This window comes from Cervus elaphus, chromosome 18 (genome assembly GCF_910594005.1).
Source record: "Cervus elaphus chromosome 18, mCerEla1.1, whole genome shotgun sequence".
Taxonomy (NCBI): domain Eukaryota; kingdom Metazoa; phylum Chordata; class Mammalia; order Artiodactyla; family Cervidae; genus Cervus; species Cervus elaphus.
Window position 1 is genome coordinate 40,901,310 of NC_057832.1, and position 12,938 is coordinate 40,914,247.

General features: G+C 37.9%; 1 protein-coding gene across 5 annotated transcripts in view; it reads left to right on the forward strand.

Annotated features, from left to right (window-relative positions):
- Positions 1-12,938, forward strand: part of KLHL7 (kelch like family member 7) — a 55,101-nt gene that overhangs the window by 36,180 nt on the left and 5,983 nt on the right. For all 5 annotated transcript variants that reach the window (XM_043871581.1, XM_043871583.1, XM_043871584.1 and 2 more), the window contains 2 exons: positions 9,748-9,988; positions 12,254-12,455. In XM_043871581.1, coding sequence (XP_043727516.1) covers positions 9,748-9,988; positions 12,254-12,455 — 443 coding nt within the window. The remainder of the gene's footprint in view (positions 1-9,747; positions 9,989-12,253; positions 12,456-12,938) is intronic.

Here is a 12,938-nt window from a genome sequence, read left to right on the forward strand (position 1 = left end):
GTCTTTATTTTCTAATATTAGAAGTCAGGAGGCTGATTTCTCTATAAGTTATTATTTATCTTGAATCTCCAAAGTGAACATTATTTCATCTTCCATTTCAAGTAGACTGCTTAATAATAAATACTGTATAGGAATTGTTTTAAAATTCTTGAATTTAACATTTTCAGAGATGTTAAAATGGTTCTAACTATCATTGACATGTGTCCTATACCTGTCTCAAATGAATATTTTCACTGATTGATCTCCTTCAAAGAGACAATTTAAGCAGTACTACTTAATTGAATTATCTAGAATTAAGCAGTATCCCTATAAAGTGTTGTTTTTAGATATTTCTTGGATATCACTCATGAGAAGCAGCAAATATTTATATTAATTGCTGGTTGAAAGATGATAAGAAAAAATACTAATATTTTTTCTAGTAGATAAGTAGATAAAATAGTAGAAATCTTGGGTTGCTATATTGAATTGAAATGATACTGTTCTTGTCGTGGTCCTTTCATGAATTTTGCTGAGTCTTCCCCTTCCCCACTGTCCCTGTGTTTATCAAGTGTTTAATGATTACTGAAGCATTATTTGTCTGAATCCAGTGCTCTGTTCTTAGAATTTGTGTTCTCAAATTGTAGCATATTTTATATGTTTTATAATACTAATGCTAAAATAAAAGTTGACTTAATTGACCAGATTATTTGGACTATTCCTGTCAGTGAAATGATAAGCTTTGAGGGCTTAAAACTTTGTAGGGGTCTTGGCTCACCACTTTCACATGGTGGAGAAATAAGAGACTCTGCCCCAGAGAAAAAGGGATTCTGCATATACCCTGCTAAAACCAGACAATGAGTAAGAACAACACAGTGAGGACCATTCCTGGTTGCAAAGGCAGAAAACCAGTGGTGCCATGTTTTACAGAGCCGTCAGATTCAAAAGGTCTATGCTGAGTATCTTTTTCTTTTGGCTTCACTGCACACTTGTGGGACTTTTAGTTCCCCTACCAGGACACTCGGCAATGAGAGAATGGAGTCCTAACACTGGGCCGCCAGAGAATTGCCTCTAGGTACCTTTTCCTGCTCACAACTCTGAAGTAGACTCATCACTGAGCTTAGTGTCTGGCCCAGCGTGTACGGAGACAGTGCTACACTATCATCCAGGTGGAACTTGGCAATTGTATGTTGCATATGATTTTAAAAGACTTGTGCTTTAAAGAAGTATAAGCCTTATAGGAAAATGTTGTTACATTAAAAAATTAGAGAAGTTTTTGTAAGAGTGCATCAGTGGTGTTTGTCACCAGCAGAGTGTTGTACAAGTAGTGTACTGAAGTCCAAGAGTAAGTGCTGCTGAAATGATCAGGAGCATCTGTCAGAACAGAATCTCCACAAAGGACAGCAGTAATCCCAGGTGGGTTGGACCATAGCTATATCCCCCAGGGACTGACATTGCTGGAATACAAGTATGGGTCAACATGGGTATCCTTTAAACATTCTTAGTTGTCACTATAATAGGTACCAGTGGTAAAACCAGTGTTCTTTGCAGCTTATGCACGTTAGGTATTTCTCCCACCTGATTGTTTGCAGGCAGTTTGGTGGTTCTCAAGTTCAGACAGAAGAGATTGGAACACATTCTGAGGTGAATTCTCAGTAGAGTGCCTTCCTAAAATGTTTTCCAAAATAGGAATATTGATAGCCTCTTTTTTTTTCCTTATCAAGCATCTCCATAACACACTTTTGTAGTTTTGTTCTAAAGTCTGCCTCACAGCCCTTGTACCCCACACAGGTGTGGTACCTGAAGTTCCCCGCTTCAGGGATCACTTCCTTTTGTGTTTAATCACTGTGTCTGCAAGAAACCTTGGTGAAAATACAACTCACCATGGGAGGGATGACTTCAGAGTTACTCTCATAAGCCACAGTCAGCCATAATTACTACCAATTAACAGATGAGTCCCCTTGAAAGACTGAGAGAAGACAGAAAAAAGTTGAAGGCATTTGATTGAGGGCCCTGGGTGGGAAAGGATGAAGAGACTAGGAAAGATAAATCTATGTGGTGTTTTGAAGGATTCTAGTCATCCTGGAATTAGCTAGAGGGTAGTGGGTACATAAATGCAATGCTAGTGGGCCAAGAGTCAGGCTGAAGAAAACCACCTGGGAGTGAAAGAAATCATTACTATTTTTACTATATCATGTCACTTGGAATTTACTATTGGCTACCTTTGGTAATTGTTCACATGATGATCCCAAGGCACAGTAAGAACTATTATTCTAGAAGGATTAAATCGTGCTCAGATAGGTTTCTTGTGATGATTTTCTTTGAAAATCGGTAATCAGTATAAGAGATAATTAACTTCAGCTGTTATAAACAACAACAGTTTGTACAACAGCGTATTGTACAGTCAGCTGGTTGTAAAGTGCAGTTTAACCAGAATTTGAAAGTTTGGGGTTGGGCAGCAGCGGGGATTGTGAAGGATATATATCACAGTCCTGTCCCTCAAACTCAAAGTGTGTGAGGTGTACACAACCTTGAAGCAGTTACAGAAGATGGAGACCGAGGTCAGTGAAGCAGCCACTGAACGTAACCAGTTAAAGTCGTGACACTGATAGCTTACACTGAACCGTGTCAGATTCGTGATCTCTGAAGAAGAAAATTTAGCTTCGGAACCAGAGACAAGGCTTGATCACTCAGAGCTTTTGTGTAGCAGAGTTTATTACAGTGAAAAAGGGACAGAGAAAGCTTCTGACACAGACATCAGAAGGAGGCAGAGAGTGTCCCACTCAGTCTTATCAAGACCTTCTATACTTTTTCAACTGGTTGCTAACAATAGAAAGGTCTTACCAGGCCCACTCCTAGGACATAAGTCTTAGTAAGATGAGTCGGAAGGTTCCGGTTAAGAAGGAGAAACATGTCCTTGAGCAAGATACATTGTTATATAATCATTCAGTTCAGTTCAGCTCAGTGTCCCAATCTTTGCCACCCCATGCACCGCAGCACACCAGGCTTCCCTGTCCATCACCAAGTCCCGAGGCTTATTCAAACTCATGTCCATTGAGTCGGTGATGCCATCCAACCATCTCATCCTCTGTTGTCCCCTTCTCCCACCTTCAATCTTTCCCAGCATCAGGGTCTTTTCCAATGGTTCAGCTCTTCACATCAGGTGGCCAAAGTATTGGAGTTTCAGCTTCAGCATCAGTCCTTCCAATGAACACCCGGGACTGATCTCCTTTAGGATGGACTGGTTGGATGTCCTTGCAGTCCAAGGGACTCTCAAGAGTCTTCTCCAACACCACAGTTCAAAAGCATCAATTCTTCGGCTCTCAGCTTTCTTTATAGTCCAACTCTCACATCCATATATGACTACTGGAAAAACCATAGCTTTGACTAGACAGATCTTTGTCATAAAATTAATGTCTCTACTTTTGAATATGCTATCTAGGTTGGTCATAACTTTTTCTTCCAGGGAGCAAGCGTCTTTTAATTTCATGGCTGCAATCACCATCTGCAGTGATTTTGGAGCCCCAGAAAATAAAGTCTGTCACTGTTTCCATTGTTTCCCCATCTATTTGCCATGAAGTGATGGGACTGGATGCCATGATCTTAGTTTTCTGAATGTTGAGTTTTAAGCCAACTTTTTCATTTTCCTCTTTCACTTTCATCAAGAGGCTCTTTAGCTCTTCTTTACTTTCTGCCATAAGGGTGGTGTCATCTGCATATCTGAGGTTATTGATATTTCTTCCAGCAGTCTTGATTCCAATTTGTGTGTCCTCCAGCCCAGCATTTCTCATGATGTACTCTGCATATAAGTTAAATAAGCAGGGTGACAATATACAGCCTTGATGTACTCCTTTCCCGATTTGGAACCAGTCTGTTCCATGTCCAGCTTCCTCACCTGCATACAGATTTCTCAAGAGGCAGGTCAGATGGTCTGGTAGTCCCATCTCTTGAAGAATTTTCCACAGTTTGTTGTGATCCACACAGTCAAAGGCTTTGGCATAGTCAACAAAGCAGAAGTAGATGTTTTTCTGGAACTCTTGCTTTTTCGATGATCCAGCAGATGTTGGCAATTGATCTCTGGTTCCTCTGCCTTTTGTGAATCCAGCTTGAACATCGGGAATTCACGGTTCATGTACTGTTGAAGCCTGGCTTGGAGGATTTTGCTAGCCTGTGAGATGAGTGCAATGGTGTGGTAGTTTGAGCATTCTTTGGCACTGCCTTTCTTTGGGATTGGAATGAAAACTGACCTTTACCAGTCCTGTGGCCATTGCTGAGTTTTCCACATTTGCTGGCATATTGAGTGCAGCACTTTCACAGCATCATTTTTTAGGATTTGAAATAGCTTAACTGGAATTCCATCACCTCCATTAGCTTTGTTCATAGTGATGCTTCCTAATGACCACTTGACTTCGCATTCCAGGATGTCTGGCTCTAGGTGAGTGATCGCGCCATCATGATTATTTGAGTCGTGAAGATCTTTTTTATGTAGTTCTTCTGTGTATTCTTGCTACCTCTTCTTAATATCTTCTGCTTCTGTTAGGTCCATACCATTTCTGTCCTTTATTGTGCCCATCTTTGCGTGAAATATTCCCTTGGCATCTCTAATTTTCTTGAAGAGATCTCTAGTCTTTCCCATTCTATTGTTTTCCTTATTTCTTTGCACTGATCACTCAGGAAGGCTTTCTTATCTCTCCTTTCTATTCTCGCTATAATTTGGCCTTGGAGTACAAAATGAAGCAGGGCAAAGTCTAATAGAGTTTGCAAGCACCCTCTTCCAACAACACAAGAGAAGACTCTAGACATGGACATCACCAGATGGTCGATACCAAAGGCAGATTGTTTATATTCTTTGCAGCCAAAGATGGAGAAGCTCTATACAGTCAGCAAAAACAAAACTGGGAGCTAACTGTGGCTCAGATCATGAACTCCTTATTGCCAAATTCAGACTTAAATTGAAGAAAGTAGGGAAAACCACTAGACCATTCAGGTATGCTCTAAATCAAATTCCTTATGATTTTACAGTGGAAGTGAGAAACAGATTCAAGAGATTAGATCTGATAGAATGCCTGGAGAACTATGGACGGAGGTTCGTGACATTGTACAGGAGGCAGGGATCAAGACCATCCCCAAGAAAAAGAAATGGAAAAAGGCAAAATGTTTGTCTGAAGAGGCCTTACAAATAGCTGTGAAAAGAAGAGAAGCGAAAGGCAAAGGAGAAAAGGAAAGGTAGACTCATTTGAATGCAGAGTTCCAAAGAATATAGTCATTAGTATAGGGCTTAAGGGAAAACATACCCTTGAGCAAGATGAGTCGTTTTGCTGTGTAATCATTATTTCTGGGCTTGAATAAAGTTGGTTAGGCAAAATAGATTGTTGCCATAACAACTCAGATCTTAAGAAAAAAAACCATCTTATGTGATTAAGGTGAAGGAATGTAGAAAAATAAAACATTTGTATAAGGAGGGCCCCAGACTCCTTATCAACCTACCTCAGAATTAACTCAGTACAAAATAGATAATGACAGCAGCAGTGGTCTGAAAAGAAGAGATCCCTCTGGGATGGATTTGTCCAGCAAGCTTCATGGAACTTCTCGAGGGAAACTTACTGATAGAGTTTAGATAGAAAGAAAAGAATATATTTAATCTTAAGTATGAATATATCTTGTTAAATTTTTTCATAAAAAGAAAAAGCATACAACATATTAACTGAATGGATTCTATTTCCTTTAAAAAAGGAATTTAGATATAGGTGTACTTTTCATGAAACTGTGTCTAGGAATGCTGTGGCATCTGGCAGAAACCTCCTTTCTCCCCTAGTTTTGCTTCATTTTCTCTCAAAATGATACAAAATCAAGTTCTCAAGTCTTTATTTTTAAAAAGTTTCTTTCATACTGCATTTTGGTTATCTTATTAAAATTTACATGTGTAGTGTTTCTATTATTTGAGGATTCATGTGTTTTCAGAATGCAGATTATATAAAATCAGTCATTTCTCTTAAGGAAAATATCAGGCTCATATTTTTGCCTTAAGGCATTTGAAGAAAAATACTACATCCTATCAACTCCGGAAGCTTTTCACTTCCTGCAGCAGTGTCCTACAGCTGAAAAATCACGCAAGATGTAATGAAGTGCTCTGTTGTCAACTCCAGACTTTAGTGTGGTAGGAATTCAGAAAAAGGAAATCAGAGAAGCTTGCAAAAAAAAGTCTAGAATGTGATGTATCACAGCAGAGGCAAGAAAGGTTGACTGGGACCGGCAAAAATAGGACTTTATACTTGGGTGTGTCTCTATAGTATGTGGGGATGCATGCATAGGTGATTTGTCAAAACTTAAATCCTTCTACCTGTGTTTTTTCTAGACTTTCCAGTTTTCTCATTTTAATATCTTCTCAGCAGCTAAGCATAGAACCTTGCCTAGTTCAGCTCAGTCACTCAGTCGTGTCCAACTCTTTACAATCCCATGGACTGCAGCACATCAGGCTTCCCTGTCCATCACCAACTCCCGGAGGTTACTCAAACTCATGTCCATCCAGTCAGTGATGCCATCCAACCACCTCATCCTCTGTCATCCCCTTCTCCCACCTTCAATCTTTCCCAGCATCAGGGTCTTTTCCAGTCAGTCAGTTCTTTCCATCAGGTGGCCAAAGTATTGGAGTTTCAGCTTCAGCATAGTCCTTCCAATTAATATTTAGGATTGATTTCCTTTAGGATGGACTGGTTGGATCTCCTTGCGGGCCAAGGGACTCTCAAGAGTCTTCTCCAACACCACAGTTCAAAAGCATCAATTCTTTGGCGCTCAGCTTTCTTTATAATCCAACTCTCACATCTGCACATGACTAATGGAAAAACCATAGCTTTGACTAAGACAGATCTTTGTTGGCAAATTAATATCTCTACTTTTGAATATGCTGTCTAGGTTGGTCATAACTTTTCTTCCAAGGAGGAAGCATCTTTTAATTTCATGGCTATAGTCACCATCTGCAGTGATTTTGGAGCCCCCCAAAATAAAGTCTGTCACTGTTCCCATTGTTTCCCCATCTATTTGCCATGAAGTGATGGGACCAGATGCCATGATCTTAGTTGTTGGAATGTTGAGTTTAAGCCAACTTTGCCTAGAATGGATAATAAAACTTAACTGAATTAAATTATATTTTTGGGGTAACAATCTCCCGCTCACACATACACACTGTGACTCTAGTGCTGTTCACCCATCTGCTGCTAACATGAAAGCTCCATGTGCTTTTACCTTGCCCGCAGTCCATGTGTGCAGAGAGCCATAAGTAATTCTTCCTCCACCCCCAGGCCCCAGATGGGGAGTGGTCCCATCAGTGGAATAAGACTGGCACTCATATCCACTAAGCTGACAGGCCTGACTTCCCATCTGTTGTTTTCCCCTCTCTGCTTGCTTCGTCAACTACGCACATCTCCTAGGCAATATATAACTTACATAGTATAAGTTATTAAAGGGCAGATGTTAAATCACATTCTCTATTTTGGATGAAGCGTAGATTGAAGGAATTGGGCATATTTCCAAGGGAGGTTGGCCCACATACACACAGGAAAAAATACCGTAAACTCCCCTGCATACAATCTAAGCCAGATGATACAGGTGCATTTAACACCTGACAGATACATATAATGAGCCCAAGTATAAAACATTACTGTTTATGTGAAATGAAGTCTTATTTTTCATTCTAGGTAGAAATTCTTGCAAAGAAAGATCATTTCACTTATCTGCCTAGAAGATGAACTATTAGGCAGAATGTTATATATGGCTAATATTTATCAAGCATGATGTTTCACATGTATAGTGGAAGAGTTGGAAAAGATTTAAAAACTTTGAGGACTTCTAAAGAAATCAGAGCCCAAATTGCAAGTAAATAGAAGCATGTGCCTATTCCTGTGTCTCACACACACACTGCACACACACTAGCTAATCAGTTCCCTTGGACTTAAGAGTTCTGACAGAGCAGTTTATTTTAATTCTTGAGTATGAAGCATAACCTAGCCCTGGATGACTTAATGATCATCCATTCCCTACTCAGGTCCTTGAGTAGTACTGGAAAGTTAGAATTATTGTCACCAAGCTCTTTCAAATTACTTCCCTCTTCTGAACCTCATGTCCTAGTGTCAATGTAAGTTCACTGAGCTAAAAGAAATAGCATTTTTATTTTCTTAGATCCAGCATCTGCATGGGTAGCTCTTTTTATTTTGAAAAGTAGCAGATGTTAGACACCACTTCAAAGAATGTCTGACTAACTTTCTCATCCTGAAATTAAAGAAGAGCTTGGAAACAGGTTCTTAAAGATATCTTTGGAATCGTTTGCATATTACTTTCTAATATCAAATAAATTGGGTATAAGAGGGGCAAGACTTGAGGTTCACTAAATATAAGGGATCTAATTAATAAAATTGTATTTCTCTACTATTCAACCTGGTCAGGTAGGAATTATGAGTAATTTGCATAATATGTAAGAGATTAACTTTGTTTGCTTTTGAGATATTACTCCCTGTAGAATATTCTATTGCTTACTTTTTCCCATTCTGTACTATGCAGTTTCCCTAAGGAAACAAATTTCTAAAATATTCTTCCTCAGTTTTTCAAATCCATTGAGTAAAACTGAAATTTCAGGACGATGTTTACCCTACAGTTTTGTGAGCCTACCAATAAACATGCCACTGAGCAGCCCAGGGGGACTCACTAGACCCCACTTTGGGAATAAAAAAGGGATAAGGCTCTGTTTCTCTGGTCACCTAAGAAGCAGAATGTTTATCATTACTGGAAGTCAAGATACTCAACATCAGGTGCTCTTTTTCCTGAAGAGATCATCCCTTATGTCCTATGATGCTTTGATGAGCTAGCATGATAGATATCAGTCAGATTTTCCCAAAGAGAACTCAGCATTAATCAATCACACACAGTGCTTTGCTTGATAAGATTGGGAATTGTCTGGATTTCGGTCTGACCCTAATTATTTTCAGCCATTTTCAGAATGTAGCCAGAACACTGTAGCTTCCTTGCTTTAAAAGGGGGAGGATCCAACAAGCTGTAACTTTGGAAGCATTCCCCCACATATTTTCACAGAAAGGCACGGGCTTCAAACAAAAAGTGGCGGTGCTGTGAGCAGCCTTTTTTGTGAAGTGCTGATAGGTGCTCATTTCTTCTCATTGAGAAGGAAAAATTTGAGCTTCCAGATTATTCAAATTATCCAAGTATATCATAAATATCACAACTTTAAGAGTCTGGCTGACTATACTGACTCAACTGAATATTTACAAAAAATATCTCTCAGAAGTCTACAAAATGCCTTTGTCTTTAGACATCAGTAGGATAATGGCAGTTAAGCTTCAAATTATCCATTAATTCTTTACATCACTATACATCTGGCAAGGAAGGAATGCACTATTTCCTTTTTTAAAAAGTCTTTCTTTAATAAAACTACTTATTTTAGAATTTTCTTGTGTTATTATCCTCAGTAACAGAAGGAATAGAAGACTGGGTGGTAGTGATGAATGCAAATGTATTATAGTTTATTTTAGAGCCAGAAAAGACCCAAAGCCATCTCTGTCTTCCTCTTGCCTTCTGCCACAATTAACCAACATTCTGAAGAAGAAATCACACAAAATTAGATAATAGTTTCAAGCCCAACATTCTTATATATACTGATAAACTAACATATTCTTATGTTTTGTATATTCTCAGCTGTATCTTTGCTTCCTCCTTTTCAATTATATTTTTCCATCATTGAAAGCTTCCTGTCCTTTCCTATTACAGGATTATAGCTGGACAGACATCCGCTGCCCCTTTGAAAAACGAAGAGATGCAGCATGCGTGTTTTGGGACAATGTAGTTTACATTTTGGGTGGCTCCCAGCTTTTCCCTATAAAGCGAATGGACTGTTATAATGTCGTTAAGGATAGCTGGTATTCCAAACTGGGCCCTCCAACACCTCGAGACAGCCTTGCTGCGTGTGCTGCAGAAGGCAAAATTTATACATCCGGAGGTTCCGAAGTTGGTAAGGACTTATTCAGTGTTTGTATTTGTGCTTTAAAGCCAAGCGTATATATAGGCTTTTATATCTAAATAAAGAGTTGGTATTATTTGTCCAGATACTTTTTGACATAATTTAAATACATAGCTGTCATATTTTAGAGCACATTTCCCTGAAGGTTTACCTTACTCTATATAAATCATTAAGAGAACTTCATCTTAAATTATGTTAATTATCCAATTTCTGTCATGATAAAGCTTTCATTGACGTCATCTGGATTTGAATTTCATTGGTGCCATGTGAATTAGTTATTTTATATACCTAATCTTGGGAGAAGGGAATGACGACCCGCTCCAGTATTCTTGCCTGGAGAATCCCATGGACAGAGGAGCCTGGTGGGCTATGGTGCCTAGGGTCACAGAGTTGGACATGACTGAAGTGACTTAGCACGAATGTACACATGCATACACATTATTTGCTTTAAAGATTTCAAATTTCAGAATTTGGCTTACTTGTAGACCCTTTAAGATCTCTTTATTATAGTCAAGCTTTTAAAATCTATTATCTTTGCTTTTTTTGTATCAGAGAAAGGTAAGACGAATCTTTTTCATTTGCTTCATGCTTTCACTTTTTAATGTAATGACTGATAATCGTATCTTGGGCTTTTTGATCAGAACAGGGTGTGGGTATGGGTATAAAAACCATTTTCATTGATAATTTGTTAGTGTCTACTAGTGTTCCTTTTCTAAATGAAAAAATTTTCTACATGCAGACTAGATGCATATTAGCTTTTATATGCTTCCATCTTTTCAAGTAATTTCTTTAGCTAAATAATGGGCTTATAAAGAAAACTAGGAAGACCAAGTAACTATAAGGTATGGAATTTAAATGTTAGTCTTTTTATTTTCTTTGATTTTTATATTAGCCCAAAGAATGTTTTACTTTTGGTCAGCATATTTATTTTTTACTCCCCACCCCCAAATGTTTATAAAATGAATACAAGAAAGGGTATATTTTCTAAATGTGATTTTAGGAGGTGACCTTTCCCCTCTTTAAAAGCATTCTTCACAGAATGTCTAATTCAGCATATTTGAAATAACAATAAATCCTTAATATAGTAGGAAGTGTTTTATAGATATACTTTTTGTAGAAAGTATAGTAAATAACTTCATTTCTTCATCATTTACTCTACTTAGTTTTTCACTTAAATAGTAACTTTTTTTGTATCTACTATATACTGTTTATTTCCCTTGTGTCAACGGACTGAATCTACTAGATTGGAAATGTTTAAAAAGTTAAAAAGATGTTACTGTTAGTCATGATATTACTTCTTCCATTTGGTATTCTTTGATATTTGCTCTTTGTAGGCTTTGGTTTTGAAAGAGAATTACAAGGGTACTATTGTTTTTAAATGTTAGAAAAGTCGAGAAAACTGGGAGATGAGCAATAATTTCATTAAGTTCTAACTTCTTTTTTTCTTGGGAAAGAAAAACACACTTGACCTTTAATAGTATCATTTCTAAAAAAAAAAACCTCTTTACTGAGCTCCTGTAATGTGCAGAAGTTGTAAAACAGGATGAGTGTGTTTTACCATTAAAATGTATAATCAAAGAACACCAGAAACATAACAATGCTATGAGTGTATACTTAAGAATGGACTGGCATGATTTCAGAGCCTTCTTATACAACAATATTCTCTACACAGCTGATAACAGTGAGGAAGAATAGTTTTGTTAATGATGCAGTGGCTCTTCTAGAATATTAAATGACAATCCTTAGGATACTCTCAAATAGTAGTTTTATAATTTAAGGTATGGATTTGCCATCTGTAAACAGCTGTTTTTCTCCTCTGTAGAAACATTTAGTTAATTCCTGTCATGCATAACTTGGCTGGAAGACATAATAACGTTTCTTACTTAATTTGAAAATCTTCTGAAATCAAACCAGCTTCTTCTCTGAAAGTTTAATTACCAATTAATAAGGCTCTCTGACAGATCCTTTTTTGAATATTTTCCAAGGCCTATACAAACAAGCATAGCTTTTTCTTAAACTATTTCTATGTTTTGCTGCTGTTTTTTTTTTTTTCCACCCCCCTCCCTTTTTTTTTTTTTTTTGCTGCTGTTTTTGCTTGAGATTAGAAAAGACTCTACAACCCTCAAATCTTTCCTCTAGGAATTAATGATTCAGCTCCTCAGTCAGCTCACTCCAAGCTCCCCCCACTACCACAACCCCACACACACACAAACACACACACTCAGCTAATCAAGATGGGGTCCTTTTCTTTTTCAGGAAACTCAGCTCTGTATTTATTTGAGTGCTATGATACGAGAACTGAGAGCTGGCACACGAAGCCCAGCATGCTGACTCAGCGCTGCAGCCACGGGATGGTGGAAGCCAATGGCCTGATCTATGTTTGTGGTGGAAGTTTAGGGAACAACGTTTCTGGGCGAGTCTTGAATTCCTGTGAAGTCTATGATCCTGCCACAGAAACGTATGTATCATCAATTTAAAAATCTTACTTCACTATTAACTGTATTCTTTATGCTCCAAGGAGGAAAATCTTAAAAGGCAGAAGGAACCCAACAGAAGGATTTTGTTCTTATATTAAGAGTATATTAATACATACACTTTAGAATGTGCTAGGTTCAGGGGCATGTGTATAGGTTGGACCCTTCCTCTACGCCTTAAGATATGGCTTGACCTTGTATCTTGTGGGAGCCCCTCTCTTTCTTTCCTGCTTGTTCAATAAATAAATGCCTGAGGATGAGCAAATATGACTGGTTCATCAGACTCAAAATGCCTTTTTTTGTTTGTTTTTTGGTTTTTTTTGAGATATCAGGAAGTGTAGAGAGGGGAAAACAATGTACAATCAGTGGTAAATTTGCCTTTAATTATAAACATTATATATTGGTTCATAGCTTTAATGAATCATAGCCCTAAGTATAATGTCTTTTTTTAAAAAATTTGTTCTTAC